Here is a 15,652-nt window from a genome sequence, read left to right as displayed (position 1 = left end):
TCTGAATTCTTGTGACCGGAACTGTGTTCCATTATCACATATTACTTGTTCCGTTATTCTTTGTTCAGCGCAAGGGGCACTCTCATTTCTGAAGTGATCCAGTATCCAGTTTCACTTTTAGGTTAAATATCGTGGGCTTGTTCTGGATTGTCCACTGTATTTGGATCCTTGTGTGCAACTAGCTTCCTTCTTTCATTTCACCCAACATCTCGAGAAAGTGTATGGATTCTATGTCCAGAATCTAGGTGTCGGAGTCCTCGTTGCTTCCTTTTATGTGGTGGATCTTCTTTTCATTTTTCTTCACTGGTATTACTCCTTTCTTCATACCAAACTTGCACACCTTCATCCAGTGGTTTGCTTTACCACACACTCTACATTCTGAATTGTATGCGGGGCATTTGTTTCGGTCATCAAAGGGGTGCTGTCTCCCATACTTCCTGCAGGTCTTGGGGGGGGTTTGCACTTTTCTGATTGCGTTCTTGATGGCATCAACCCTTCCCTCTCTTTGCTGTGGGTGGGTCTGCATAGATAGGGATTTCATTTGCGTCCTCGTGGCTTTGAAGGCTCTGGCTGTGTCTATAGCTTCAGCCAGCTTCAAGCTATCCTTTCCTATAAGAGACTTTTGCACTTCAGGATGGGCACTCCCCCATGTTAGTTGATCAACTAATCTTTCCTCTATATCCTTAAATTTGCATTTCTAGTGAGGAAGTTATCAACAGTTTCATCAGTCCTTTGCATTAAGCCTTGAAATTCATAGCAATTAATTCCATGATTGGACCTGGTTTCAAGGTGAGAAGCAAACTTTGCAAATATCTGCTCCGAATCATTTTTCTCCATCTCTGTAAGATCCCAGCTATTAAATATGTTGAGCCCTCGCTCCCCTGTCCAAAGTATATAACTGACTCTCTCCTCTGCTGTTGCATTTTAAAAATAGGTTTTGAATGCTAAATTGCACTTCAGCTTAAAGTTTTTAAATGAACCAACAATGTCTTCAGCTTCCTCGTCCTCCAGCCATTTTTCAGTATTTTTTTTCTCTTCTTCCACTTCGAATTTCAGTGACTTACAATCAATTGTATGGCTTTATTCCTGTTATCTTATAAGACTGCCACCATGTTATGTCTCTGTGTTACTTGGGAGGCTTCTTAAATAACTTAGAAATGTAAGATTTAAATAACAGAAGAGACTTTACTTATTGATGCCTTCCATCATCTCAGGAAACTGTTCTAACACACAACTATACATATGCCCCACAGTGATGCACTACAGTTACTACAGTGAGAAAGGTGTCTTCTTGCACACTTACAAAATAATTCACATTACCCTGAGTATTAACACCATCTGCATAAGTTTCTTGCTGTTTAGCATGCAGACTGCCTTCTGCTATGTGTGTAATTGGGTGGCACAAGCTCATTGGGCGAGATGGGCCAGTTACCAACTTCATCACCAATTCTCTATACCTGAAGAATTTAGTAACCCACTAAGTTTACTACTCTAAGTGCATATTCTGGGTCCACAATTCCTGCAAGAACAATAAGGCAGTCTTTGGCAAACTGGAGGTTCCCAATCCATCATCCCATGTTCTTGATATAATGAAATCTCCAGCCTAATTTAACGCCAATACTTATAAAATACATTGAATATTTTGCAGGGACACTACAATTATAGCTCGAGGTATAATGATGTTATAGCTCGAGGTTAAAGAAGAAGACTCGCACGAAGGGAGTGTAATCAACACTGCCTTTATTGGGCTGTAGCTGTCTTTTTATAAGCAGGCAGCTGCGTCACCACTGGGGCATGGCTCGAGCAGGGCTGGCTGCCGATCAGCTGCCCTAGATCCGCGGGTCCAGAATGGACCCCCTGCGATCCGCTGGCAGTGATTAGTCTATTCAACTGCTATTACTGCAGCTGATGGAACCAAGTGTCTCATCCCACATGCTGTTTGCTCGAGATAGCCGTTTCCTGTGTCAGCCTGCAGAATGGCCCACTACATTGCATTAAAAATTGCTCGTCTTCATCTAAATAAGCAATTTCTTTTTCATTAAATTTAAATGTCAACATACAGCAATGGTAACAGGCCCTTCCAGCCGACGAACCCGTGTCACCCAAATACCCCAATTAACCTTACATTTTGAATGGTGAGAGGAAAATAAGCACCCGGATGAAACCCACGCAGACTAGAGGAGAATGCACAAACTTCTTATAGACAGTGCCGGATTTGAATACAGGTTGCTGGGACGGTAATTCTTTCTTTGGCTTGGCTTCACATACGAAGATTTATGGAGGGGTAAATGTCCACGTCAGCTGCAGGCTCGTTTGTGGCTGACAAGTACGATGCGGGACAGGCAGACACGGTTGCAGCGGTTGCAAGGGAAAATTGGTGGGTTGGGGTTGGGTGTTGGGTTTTTCCTCCTTTGTCTTTTGTCAGTGAGGTGGGCTCTGCGGTAATAGTGTTGTGCTAACCACCACACTAATCACGCTGCCACGCAGAATGCATCCATGTGTTCTGAAACACCAAAATGACTTTTGAATCAACAAATTTAAGTCCAAAAGGCACTTACATAATCTCGGTAAGCCTGATGTGCCATGGCAGAAAGCCAAGTGTGCTGCTCACAGGTCCAAATTTCAAAACTAGATCAGGATCAGGTAAACCCGAAGAACCTTCTAAATAAGGAAAAAGTGAAGTTGAGCATGTGTATCAAATTTGTATTAAGTCACATAGTATATGACATTCCAGAAGGTTCTATAAAGGAAGGAAAAAAAGCAGTCGAACTGGTTAATGAGCATCTACTTAAAAATCTACCTACTGTATTGAAAATAGCACAAGACCTCCTGCTTTACAGGTTAGCCTAAGCATGTTAAAATAGAATTAAATTACGACTCGACATTGCATCTATGACACATGGACACATTTCCTCCTCGTGTCACATGTGTACATTTCAAAAATTGCCAGTTATTAATTGTACTTAAAGAGCAGATTAATGAATGTCCATTACCAGTGGGCAAAGGAGTTAAGGGTTATGGGGATAAGGCTGGAAAGGGGTACTGATGGTAGTGATCAGCCATGATCTGTAAAATGGCGGTGCGGGCTCGACGGGCTGAAGGGCCTACTCCAACTCCTATTGTCTATTGTCTATTGTATTTTAGTGTTTAAATTTAGTGTTAATTGTACTTAAAGAGCAGATTAATGAATGTCTATTGTATTTTACTGTTTAAATCATGGCTACAGTGCATTGGTACCAAGCAGATGCTTTGAGGAAGGTGTGCATTCTTGGATCCTTTTACAATTATGAGCTGCCCTAAAATTTATTAAATTTAGATATTTATTATTAAATTAACAGCCCATTTGGCCCACGAGTCCACGCCACCCAATTAACCCATATCCCCGGATCATTTTGAATGGTGGGAGGAAACCAAAGCCCCCTGGAAAATCCATGCAGACTCGGGGAGAACGTACAGACTCTTTACAGACAGCGTGGGATTCAAACCCTGGTCCCGAATGCTGCTGTAAAGGCATTGAGCTAACTGCTATGCCAACTGTGCGCCCAAATTATCCAAAAAAAGTAGCAGATTTGCCTGATCTTTTAGTGACACCCAGCTCAGCTTCACCTCCTCCCAAGATCACAATGTCTAATTTCTCACACAATGTTTGATATACAAGGAGAAATTTTATCCAACCGTTGGCAACACCAAAATAGCATGACTGAAACCTGTGTCAAACTGTTGCCTCCTCCCACCATCTGATCATAACCAAACCACAGCACTCTAAGATGTCAACCAAGCACAAAAAAATTGTCCATAGTTCCACTACATCAGCAAGAATGCCAATTCTACTTTCATGACATCACTGACAGCATCCCTCCTTCAAATCACTGGGTGCTGACATCAAGAGTTAGATAAGACTCTAGTGGGCAAAGGAGTTAAGGGTTATGGGGATAAGGCTGGAAAGGGGTACTGATGGTAGTGATCAGCCACGATCTGTAAAATGGCGGTGCTGGCTCGACTGGCCGAAGGGCCTACTCCAGCTCCTATTGTCTATTGTCTATTATCACGAAACTCAGTTATTGTAATAAACTTCAGACCACCCATACACAGTGCATTTTAATTCTCTGCTGCTGGAAAATATAATGCGCGTCAAACTTTGCTTGCTGACATATAATCAGCACGGTTTTGTTAATGCCCAGATTGTAAAACTGTCATCCTCCACAGGTGCAATGTAAAACTTGCTTTTAGTCAGATATCCCAATATTTTTGTCAGAAGTGTAAAACTATTCGATTACAAAAAAACTGCTATAAAACAAGATAGTTTACCTTTTTTTTTAAATAAAAGTTATTAATTATTCAAATGTAAATCTAGGAAATAAAGTGAACAGAAAATGTTTCCATGAAAATACACAAAATGATTTCCCATAAAAGATGGGATGCTACAGATTACAAAGAAAAAAAAGCAAACTGACGAGGTTTTTGATCAATTTATCACAGTATTTTGAAAAAAATCTTCCAAGTACCATTTTCAAAGAAAAGCAGTTATAAATAAAATTTCCATAGAATTCATAACTAAAAGCTTATCACTTCAAAGATTAAATGTTAAGTTCATTTGAACACATTCTAAACTGCATGTGCAAAATTACAATTTTTACCATCCCTCCACTAACCAATAGGTGGAGCTTACCTCTGAGTAAACTGTCCATGATATTCACATTTAGATCAGTAGACCTTCTTTGCTGTTGAGCAACTAATTGACAATAATTCTTAGCAGCTTTCAATATATTGGCTTTCCCATCATCAGGTGAAAGCACTTTCACTGTGGTGGGACAACATAAAACTGAAACAAATTAAAAGAATAAGTCAAAATTCTCACAATCTTTTAAAGACAAAAAACAGACAAAAGAGTTAAAAAGGGTAAATAAAGGATTTTGTCAGCTGCATTTCAAAAAAAAAATTCTGATGTGGGTCATCTTATCTGAAAGATCCAAAAGATCCCTCTCTCAAAAAAAAACTATTATTTTCAAAAGGACAAGAGTGATTTGAACCCATATGATAATAACAGGGGGTTCATGCAATTTAACTATATAACTTGAATCAATGCATAAAAGTTTCTAAATGAACTGAAATTAGGAATGGGTTAAAACAGCTTTCCCATTAATTTCAAGGTTTGGCTTGTGCAAATTCTGTTCAAGCAAGGATTTAATCTGAAAAAGAGTCTCTTTTGTAAACACAGCTACAGCAATGCCACTTGCACAGTTCATTCCAGCAAATGTCACAAATAGTTGAATGCAAACTATAAGAGGGCAAAATAGAATCAAAATCCAGGATTTCAAATCTGAACAAAAGAAGCAAGGAGAGCAGAGAAGTAAGCCAATGAGAGTTCTGTTTTTTGTGGATAGCCAATGGGTTAACATTTAACGAATGGACAAATGAACGACAATAATTATTCACTTCTATGGTATGAGAGCTGCTCTGCTCAAGATTGGCAGAAGCTGCAGAAGACGGTAATTGCAGCTCAGAATGTCATGCCTACTACCCTCCCCTCTGTGGAATTCATCTACCTCCCACTGCTAGGAAAGACAGCCAACATACTGAAGGACACGTTTTCTTCGCCCTCCTTCCATCAGGGAGAAGATTCAAGTGTGAAAGGTAGCGGGGCTTAAGAATAATCTGCAAAGGAAATTAGGAATAATGCACAGCCAAAGGGTACAAAATGAACAGAAAAACCGGGCCTGAAGATTGGGAGCAGACTTGGAGTTCTGCAAAAGAGGACCAACTGATTGAGAGGGGCAAGATGGAGTACCAGACCAAAATATAAACTCCTGGAGGAGCTCAGCAGGTAAGGCAACATTTGGGGGATATGTTTAGTTGACTCTTCATCTGGATTGAAATACCTCATATTTTTGTTTAAGTTCATTGGTCACTTTACACATGGAGCAGTGAGAAGGGTTCTTCTGCAAGTGGTCTAACAAGTCAACTCTAACATTCATGAAGCCATGTAAAGTTGAAGGGAAACAGCTCAATTAGAGTTACTTTTAATTTAGACATATAGTACGGTTACAGGCCATTTTGGCCCACAAGTCTGTGCCGTCGAATTTATACCCAATTAACCTACATCCACAGTACATTTCAAACAGGAGGAGGATTCAACCTCCAGTCCAGATCACTGGCGCTGTAAAGGTTTTGCGCTAATTGCTATACCAACCATGCCACCCATTTAACAAAACATTAATTAGTACAAAGGCAGCATGAGAGCACCATTTTGGGACTCATTTTGGATGCTGATGGCTGTAGGCCCGCAAGTCCACAATTTTACACTCTAATCTTTTCCCTGATGAGAGGAGGGAGAAGAAAATGTGTCTGGGGTGTAATGGGTCCTTCAGTATGTTGGCTGCCTTTCCTAACAATGGGAGGTAGATGAATTCTATAGAGGGGAGGGCAGTATGCATGACATTCTGAGTGGCAGTCGCCACCTTTTACAACCTCTGACAATCTTGAGCATAGCAGCTCCCATACTACATCCAGCAAGTATGCTTTCAATGAGACTCTTGCAGAAATTGTTGGGAGACATGGAAAAGAGATAGCCATTGTAAATATGTAAGTGAGAGGGGTGGTGCAACAGCTGGCAAATTATGGTGGATCCAGGTGAGGAGGAGTTGATTGGCAGATGGAGTAAGGTGGGAGACATAGCAATAGTGGCTAAGTGATAGGTGGTGATAAAAGACTGCAGATGATGGAGTGTGATGACAAATGGTGATGATTGGGCCCAATTAAGGGAGGGATGATAGAGAGAGGGGAATAGTGAGGGAGGGGGCAGGGAGATGCAGCAAACAGTTGGGAAGGCAAATGGTACATTAGCCTTCATTGCAAGAGGATTTAGGCAAAGGAGTGAAGAACTCTTGATGAGGCCCCATCTGAAGTTTCAATACAGATTTTAAGTTCCTTTTCTGAGGGTGTTCTTGCCACAGAGGAGTGCAAAATGTACTATATTAATTTCTGATTGCAGACTGGTGGTTCGGCCTTGCTTCAATGGAGAACAAAAAATCTCCACAATCATAACAGGATTAGATAGACTCGACAAAGAGGATAAACAGGGATCAAACCCTCAAAATATGGATATGACATTACAACTTGGATCCAGAGGGTGGCAAACGTGCAGAATTCACTATCACAGAAGTCAAGTTATTAAACATATTCAAAGAGGTGACAGTGATAGGTGGATGAAGGATGATGAAATAGGTAATAAGCCGTGGTTGCCTTGAATTGCGAAGCTGGGCCAAAGAGCCAATAGACCAATCCCTGTCCCTATTCACTATTTTCATATGTAATAATGTCTGCATTCCAAATATATTTAAAACATGTGAGATTAAAACAATTGACTTCACTCAGTATTCTCTAACCAAATCATAAAATACATAAAATGCAACCATAATGTTACCACCTTTAATAAACATATTCAAATATTACCCACCTTGTTCAGCTTTCCTGCTATTATTTAAAAATTCAGTACAATATTTTGAAGAGTCCAGACCTAGTAATTCTTGTTGCTGTTTTAAGATTTCTTCCATTAGCCTTGAATTGTTTCTCTTGAAAATACCTGAAAAACATACACCAAGGACAGTCACATGATTAAAACAGTGATTACAATAAACTAAACAACAGGAAAGGAGACACTAATGCTGTGGAAGCAGCTGAGACTGGTCAGTAACCTTTCAAGGATATCAGTGGGTAAAAGAGTTTTCATTTAAGAAACAGAGTCTACAGTAACAAAGGGCAAGATACAAAGGTCAATTGTGAAGGATAGGTTTAAATAAAGAACCAGAGCCACTAGCATTTTTCTTTTTTGTATCTGTGGTTGAAAAATTTGCTTCTCACCCTTCAGGTAGCAATGATAGAAGGTTTTAATGAACTGTATCACATAAATATAAGTGCTTCATTTACCAGAACTGCCAAGATTACGGAATAGCAAGAAAAATAAGATAAAAATGCATCCCTGTTTGCTATCATTGAGTGGAAAAAGTTTAGTCATCTTCAAGCTGAAGGAAAGTTGACTGGATTTAAAAAAAAACACAATATCGATGTTTTATAATAATCCCAGCTCCATTTGCACAATTCCTAGAGCAGAATCCAAAGGGATGCAAATGGAACAATATGACCCTAAGAACAGGTGTGGCTTTGCCAGTACAGGAAAAAAGTGGTAGCAGATACAAACAAACACCATCAGGTACCATGGAAATGTTAAATATCTTTTTCAAAATTTTTATTAACATTGAAATTTCACATAAAAAATACAGAATATACAAGAATTTATGTTAAAAGACGAAAAGATACACAAAATTTAAATCATATCATTTCATCCAAGGTACCCCACATTTTCAATCAAACAAATTACATTGTATTAATATTTTATTATTACCCATTACCAAAAAAGTCTGCTTGCCAAGGAAAAAAAAGAAAATTCTTATCAGAGTAATAAATTACCTCATTACTCAACATTTCTACCTTCATATCAAATCAAAGATTATAAAAGTAATTCAAAAAGGGTCCCCATGATTTGAAAATTCGAATTCAAATCAGAGAATGTTTTTTTAAAATTTTTCACACTGTGAACTGTATCAACCAAAATACATGCAAACATTTCCCTCTTAAATATACAGTGGCATTTTCTCCCCTTTTTTCCCCCCTACTTTCCCTCCCCCCCTTCCCATCCCCCTCCAAAACCAATAAACATTCAACATATACAATACAATAAACCCATTAAACAATGTCATCACACAATGAAAAATAAACAAGAAAAATGTGTCATCTACTTTTATACACTGGATCAAGTCATTTTTGTCTTCTTATCATTTTAGGGGGTGGATGTCCGAGGCAAGCCCTCTCAGTTATGTTCCATGTACGGTTCCCAAGTTTGTTCAAATAATGTGACTTTATTTTTTAAATTATATGTTATTTTTTTCCAATCTTTTATTCATTTCCATGCACCATTGCTGTACTCTCAGGCTCTCTCCTGATTTCCAAGTTGACATTATACATCTTTTTGCTACAGCTAAGGCTATCATAATAAATCTTTTTTGCACTTCATCCAGTTTGAGGCCTAATTCCTTACTTCTTATATTACTTAGAAGAAAGATCTCTGGATTTTTGGTATGTTGTTTTTTGTGATTTTATTTAATACCCGATTTAGATCTTCCCAAAACTTTTTCACTTTCTCACATGCCCAAATTGCATGTACTGTTGTTCCCATTTCCTTCTTATAGCAAAAACATCTATCTGATAATGTTTCATCCCATTTTTTTAAACTTTTGGGGCATGATATATAACCTGTGTAACCAATTATACTGGATCATGCGTAACCTTGTGTTTATTATATTCTTCATAGTTCCAGAACATAAATTTTCCCATGTTTCATTTTTTATCTTAATGTTTAAATCTTTTTCCCACTTTTGTTTGGGTTTATAGCTTATTTCATCATTTTCCTTCTCCTGCAGCTTGATGTACATGTTCATTATAAATCTTTTAATTAATCACACATTCAAAGCTGCTTCTTTCTGGTAATCTCAGTTTATTTCCCAATTTATCCTTTAGGAAGCTTTTCAGTTGATGGTATGCAAACATTGTACCATGAGTTATTCCATATTTGTACTTCAATTGTTCAAATGTTAATAAATTATTTTCCCAAAAAATTTTAAATATAAGAATTTTCTGAAACATCAATAGTCTTTTGGATTTCTTTGTATCCATGGAAAATAAAATTCAGGTTATCAAATTGATGCTTGATATGAATAATCATCTCATTGATAAAGTCATACATTGCATAAACATTACACCCTTAAAGTGTGAAGTACTTAATTTTCAAGTGGAAGGGTCAGGGATATCTTTCGGAGGCTGTCGGGCATTCTGAAACAGGAGAGGGTGAATTGCCAGTTGCTCTGTAGGTACCAACAACATTGAGAATAAAGCAAAATGAGATCCTACAAGCAGAATTTAAGGAGCTAGGAGACAAACTAAGTAGGATCTCAAAGGTCATCATCTCAGGATTACTACCTGTGCCAGTGGTACATGATGGAAGGTTTCAGATTCCTGGGGCCTGGAACCTATTCTGAGGGAAGCTGGTACCAGTCCAAACAGGAAGGTCTGCACATGGGCAGGGCCAAGATCAATGTCTGGGGGACTATTTGCTCGTGCTGCTGGGGAGGGCTTAAACTAATAATGACAAGGGGTGGCAATCCACGCAGAGAGAGGGAAGCAATAGAGACCAAAGTAAAAGTTAGAAAAGAGAAAGGAATACAGAAAAGTCAAATGTAAAAGATACTAAGATTAGTAGATTCTGAAAGGACAACGAGTATAAGGACACTCTATCTAAAGTATTGGAAACAAGGTTAGTGAATTTGCAGCATAAATCAGTACAGGGTATGATTTAATGACATACAGAAGCATGGTTGCAGAGTGGAGATGATTGGGAATTAACTATCCAAGTGCATTAGGCAATACGAAAGAATTGACAAGAAGGCAAATGGATATGGGAAATCGTTCTTAATTAAAGAGGAGATCAGGGTGACAGTAAGATATGAAACAAGATCTCAGGAGCATAATGTTGAATCCATCTAGGCAGAAATTAGGAATAGCAAAGGAAAAAAAATCCACTGGTGGTAGTTGCCTATAGGCTAGCAAATAATATTATAGTGCCAGGCATTAAGCCAATAAACACCCAAGGCAAGTGAAAATGGGACAGCAGCAATCATGGGAACTTCAACTTTCACATAGATTGGGCAAATCTATGTGCAAGTTATTGGCAGGGAGAACCAAGGCATCAAACTAAAGGCTTGCACACAAAATCGCCAAATGCAGTGAGAAACTGGATTGGGAAAACTTTTTTTAAAAAAGACAACGAAAATAACTAAGCAGGCCATAAAAAAAAAGTGAAAAAAGTAAACTGGCACAAAATACAAAAACAGACAATTTTAAAAAATCATAAAGCGATAAAGGTAACTAAAGTGGATGTAGGTCCTTTGAAAGATGAGAAGGGAGAAATTAATAAAGTATTGATGCAAAAATTGCTGAGGCTTCGAACAACTATTTTGTGTTGGTCATCACACTGGAGGACACTTTTAACATGCTAAAGAGAGATGATATGGATGCTACGGGAGGCGAGAACATCAATGCAATTGCTATCACTGAAACGGTTCTGCTGAGAAAACGAGTGGGTTTAAAGCAGTAGTTCTCAACATTTTTCTACTCACATATCACTTTAAGTAATCTCTATGCCATTGGTGCTCTGTGATTAGTAAGGGATTGCTTAAGGTGGTATGTGGGTGGAGAGAAAAAGTTTGAAGATCACTGTTTTAATTGTACCTAATTAGGTTACAAAAGGAAATGATAGAAGTTACAGCAGAGGCTTTTGTGATCATTTAACAAAATTCTCTGTATTCTGGGCAGGTTCCAGCAGATTGGAAGATGGCAAATGTCACATAGCTATTTAAATGTAGTGAGAATGTAAGCTCAAGGCAGACAACTACAGGCCACTTAGATGTAGCTGGGATAATGCTTGAAGCCATCACCAAGGAAAATAAAGCAAGACATCAGGATAGAAATTATTCCATCAAGTAGACACAGAATGGATCCAGGAAGGGCAGGTCCTGTTCAACAAATTTAACTGAGTTTGTTGAGGATACAAGTCCAGTGGATAGAGGGGAACAGATGTTGATTATATGGTTGGATTTCTAGAGGGTGTTTGATAAAGTGCCACAAAAAGATAAAGATGAATGGAGTTAGGGGGTAAAATATTGGCAGAGAGAACTGATCATCTAATAGAAGGCAGAGTTATAACAAATGGGTGTTTCTCCAGTTGGCAGTGGTGAATGGAGTGCCATGGGGGTCAGGGCTGGGCCCAGAACTGTTCACGATAAACAGTAACAATTTGAAAGAGGGGGCCAAGTGTAGTGTATTAAAGTTTGCTTTTCCACTCAGTTTATCAGTAAAGTATGTACAGGATGCAGAGGGATATAGACAGTTTAAGTGAGTGGGTAAGGGTCTGGCAGATGAAATATAATGTTGGTAAATGTGAAGCTATCCACTTAGGAAGAAAAAATAGATCCGATTATTAGTCAACATCTGAGGATCTGTCCTGGAGACTCCATGTTGATGCAATCATGAAGGCGGCTCACCAATGAGTTTGAGGAGATGCAGTTTGATACTGAAGACTCTCGGAAATTCTATACCATGGAGAATATTCTGGTTGGTTCTATCACTGGTACAGAGGTGCCAATGCTCAGGAAATTTAAAAAAAAAACTCCAGAAGGTTGTTAACTCAGCCTGCAACATTATGGGCACCCGACTTCATTCCATCGAGGACATCTACAAGAGATAGTGTCTTAAAAAAGCAGCCTCTATCCTCAAGGACCCCCACCACCCAGGCCATCATTCTACTACCATCAGGAAAAAGGTACAGGAACCTGAAGTCGCGCACTCAGCGCCACAAGGAAAGCTTCTTCCCCTGTACAATCAGATTCCTGAATAAACCAAAGATACTACCTTACTTTGTTTTTTTTTTGGCACTATTTTTATTTATTTGATAAGGTAGTTAAAATGTTTGTACTGTGATTCTGCTAAAAAACAATAAATTCTGATGTGAAATGGTGAAAGATTGCAGTTATGCTGTTGTACAGATGCACTTGGGAGTGCAACAAGTAACCAAGAAGGAAAATGAATGTTGGCATTCATTGCTGAGGGACTGAATTTAAGAGGGATGCTTTGCTGTAACTAAACAAGGTACTGATGAGGCTGCACCTGGAGTAATGCATACAGTTCTGGATTCCTTACTTGAGAAAATATGTATTGGCTTTGGAAGCAGGGCAGAGGAGGCTCACAGGGTTGATTCCAGGGTCTTATCCTCTGAGAAGAGATTGAGTCACCTGGAACTCAGCATGCTGGAATTCAAAAGAATGAAGGAACCTTGCAAAACCACAATTATGAAAGGGGCACGCAAGATGTCCCCCTATAGATGAGACTACAACTAGGGGACATGGCCTCATGATTCAGGAGACTGCTTTTCTCTCCAGGGTGAGGTCAATTTGTGGAGTTCTCTGCCCAAGGAACCAGTAGTTGTTGCTTTAATTGAATAGGTTTAAGGCAGTTAGGTAGATGTTGGCATAGTAGGTGAAATAAGGATTTTGGGAGAAAAAGCAGGAGTCCACAGCCAGATCAGCCATGACCTTGTTGGTCTGCTCCTATTTCTTGTTCTTAAACGGAGGGAAAAATCAACATATTGGCGTCACAGTCTTAATACATGATGTAGATAATTTAAGACTAAATTCAGGGGGGAAAATGCATTCATTCAAATCCGTGCATCTTTTCATTTCTCTGCTGTTGAGCCTTCGACACCAATAGCACGAAAATCAAAAATTAATAGAGCTGGATATTCAAGGAATCTGGATTTAGGCAAGTAATTGCAGCCGAGGTAGAGTATCATTCATAATCTAGTTGAATAGCAAAGCGAGCTTGGAGAAGTGAGTGGCTTACTCCTGCTGCCATTTCTTATATTCCCAGGAATAATTTCGCACCCAGAACCATGGCCCTTGCAAGCGCCGCTTACCTTGGTTGTCATAGACGCTAACATAAGAGATGCCCATGGCCATGCACCAGACCACCAGGCTGGCGATGTCAGTGTAACTGCTCTCCTCCTCGGTGACCACCAGCCCCAAGTGCAGCGGCAGCTTCTTCAGTCCGCGTCCGTCCGACCGCCAGCGCGCGCGGCGGCTCTGCCCTTTCCTCCGGGCGTTCGGGCAGCCGCGCGCCAGCAGCGCCGCGTTCCATCGCGCCCAGGCGCACATTCCGTGGCGGAGCCAAGCCGCCAAGGTCCGCTGCAGCCACAGCACGGCGTGGAGGAGTCGCCACACCAATTCAAACACCGCCATCGCCCCGGCGTGCAATGGCAGGGCGAGAGTAGAATGCGCTTCAATCAGACTGCAAAGGGGACGGATTGAAATGGTCACATTTCAGAAGCCAAGTTATTTTCTCAGAACGATTGCAAAACCATGCCAACTCCCCAAAATTGCAGGCGCCATCTTTACTTTTGTTTCAAAACTGCCGTTAACTTTCACCTTTGACTTAAGAACACATGGAGCACGGCTATTGGTTCGCAGCCTCAGACGTCAGACGTCGCGCGGGGGTAGGCAAGAGCCACGCTGCACGTCGCTCTGGGAGGCGGAGCGGGACTCAGAAACGCCCCCGAGGGCTCAGGAGCAGTGCAATGTTGAGAGAGGGAGGGTCTCAGAGGCACTAGGGGAACAGCAGTGTTTCTATGACCGAATGTCTGGCCAACACCCTTTGCCAAAGCCTCAAAGGACTCTTTGGGTCAGGCAGCATCCCCGGGTAGATGCACTCACTTGTCTTTCACACTGCCGGTTGAACCGGGTAGTCGGGCGGTGTGAAACGTCGTGCCCGGTAAGTTTACGAGCTTCCAGTGTGAAAGGGCCTTCTCCTTTATCAAGACGAATGTAGGAAGGCGTAATGTCACCGCTTCCCCACTTGTTTACTCCAGATTCCAAATTTTACTGTGGCTTCTTTGCCTTTTTACTGCATTGTATTGCCACAGGAGAGAAAAGGCAGTCAAAATGTACATGTTTTTTAAAAAAAAATCATGCAACAGTTGACTTCTGCAAATTACTTCAGAATTCAAGGCAACAGCTAATATATTATTTTTGGATCACCGATTCTATTAAATATTGGTCTGATCTTATTTCCCTCATTGTCCTCGACTTTAAATGGTTCTATTGTCTGAAGTCTTCAGTTTCCCTGTAGAATTTTCTGGTACCACTCCAATTCTGGTAATTTCCCAAAAAAAATCTGCATTATTGACTCCCCATGTGGTTTGGTCACATTTTATTTTCTAAGATATCTATGGAGTATTTATGAAGTTGAATTTGTGATGTTGAGAGTGCTTATTCAATGCAGATGGTAAATTTCAAAATCATTTTACTCTGTGTTTTTAATCAAAAATCTTTGAGTTCAAAAAGTAAAAACTTTTATTGATTTAGATCATCCATTCTCAACTTTTTTTTGGCTATGGCCCCCTTAGGACTCTAAGAGTTTATGTTTCCCTCTCTCTATGAAGCAGTCAAGTTTTGGTTTCTTCCCTATTTCTCTCCTACTCACTACATAAAAAGCAAAATAAAAATGTTACATGAGAGGAAAACAAAGCAACACTCTTACTTAAATGTGCTGTGGCCCCCAGGGGAGGGGGCATAGGGGCCCATTAAGAATGGCTGATTTAGATTGGTTAAAGCTGATTCTTTGCAGTATATATCTGATTATTGTTAAAATATTCACTTTAAATTTCCTTCCTGTAAATGTAATTGGGATTTAAAGCATGACTGTATCAATGACTTGGAATTTGCAAGACTATCATTAGTCATTATTATATTGGAGAAAATCAGTCAGTTGCTTCTGAATTATGAAGATGCATAGTTAAATGCTGAAATCTGGAAGCTGTTGTCAGAAGTCCCCCACTTCTTCACAGAATCCACATGATGTCTTAATATGACCACCCAACATGAAGCAGCAGCATTTGTTGTGCCGCTCAGAATCTTAGGTTCATGATTCACGAACAGAAATGGCAAAAGAATTTCACCACCCCACAAACAACTTATTAATCATTTTCATCAGA

The 15,652-nt window shown here is 39.8% G+C and overlaps 1 protein-coding gene across 2 annotated transcripts in view; it reads right to left on the bottom strand.

Moving 5' to 3' along the window:
* The window catches only part of nus1 (NUS1 dehydrodolichyl diphosphate synthase subunit), a 34,540-nt gene extending 20,445 nt beyond the window's left edge, over positions 1-14,095 (bottom strand). Inside the window, exons 1-4 of one of the 2 annotated variants that reach the window (XM_069886834.1) lie at positions 13,580-14,095; positions 7,457-7,582; positions 4,670-4,822; positions 2,559-2,661 (exon numbers count right to left, since the gene is read on the bottom strand). In XM_069886834.1, coding sequence (XP_069742935.1) covers positions 2,559-2,661; positions 4,670-4,822; positions 7,457-7,582; positions 13,580-13,901 — 704 coding nt within the window. In that variant the 5' untranslated portion in view covers positions 13,902-14,095. The remainder of the gene's footprint in view (positions 1-2,558; positions 2,662-4,669; positions 4,823-7,456; positions 7,583-13,579) is intronic. The other variant, XM_069886833.1, reaches the window with a different exon arrangement.
* Positions 14,096-15,652: the final 1,557 nt, after the last annotated feature.

The sequence above is a fragment of the Narcine bancroftii genome, chromosome 6 (genome assembly GCF_036971445.1).
Source record: "Narcine bancroftii isolate sNarBan1 chromosome 6, sNarBan1.hap1, whole genome shotgun sequence".
In the NCBI taxonomy this organism is placed as follows: domain Eukaryota; kingdom Metazoa; phylum Chordata; class Chondrichthyes; order Torpediniformes; family Narcinidae; genus Narcine; species Narcine bancroftii.
The sequence above is the reverse complement of the archived record's forward strand: the minus strand, read 5'-3'. Positions and strand labels throughout refer to the sequence as shown.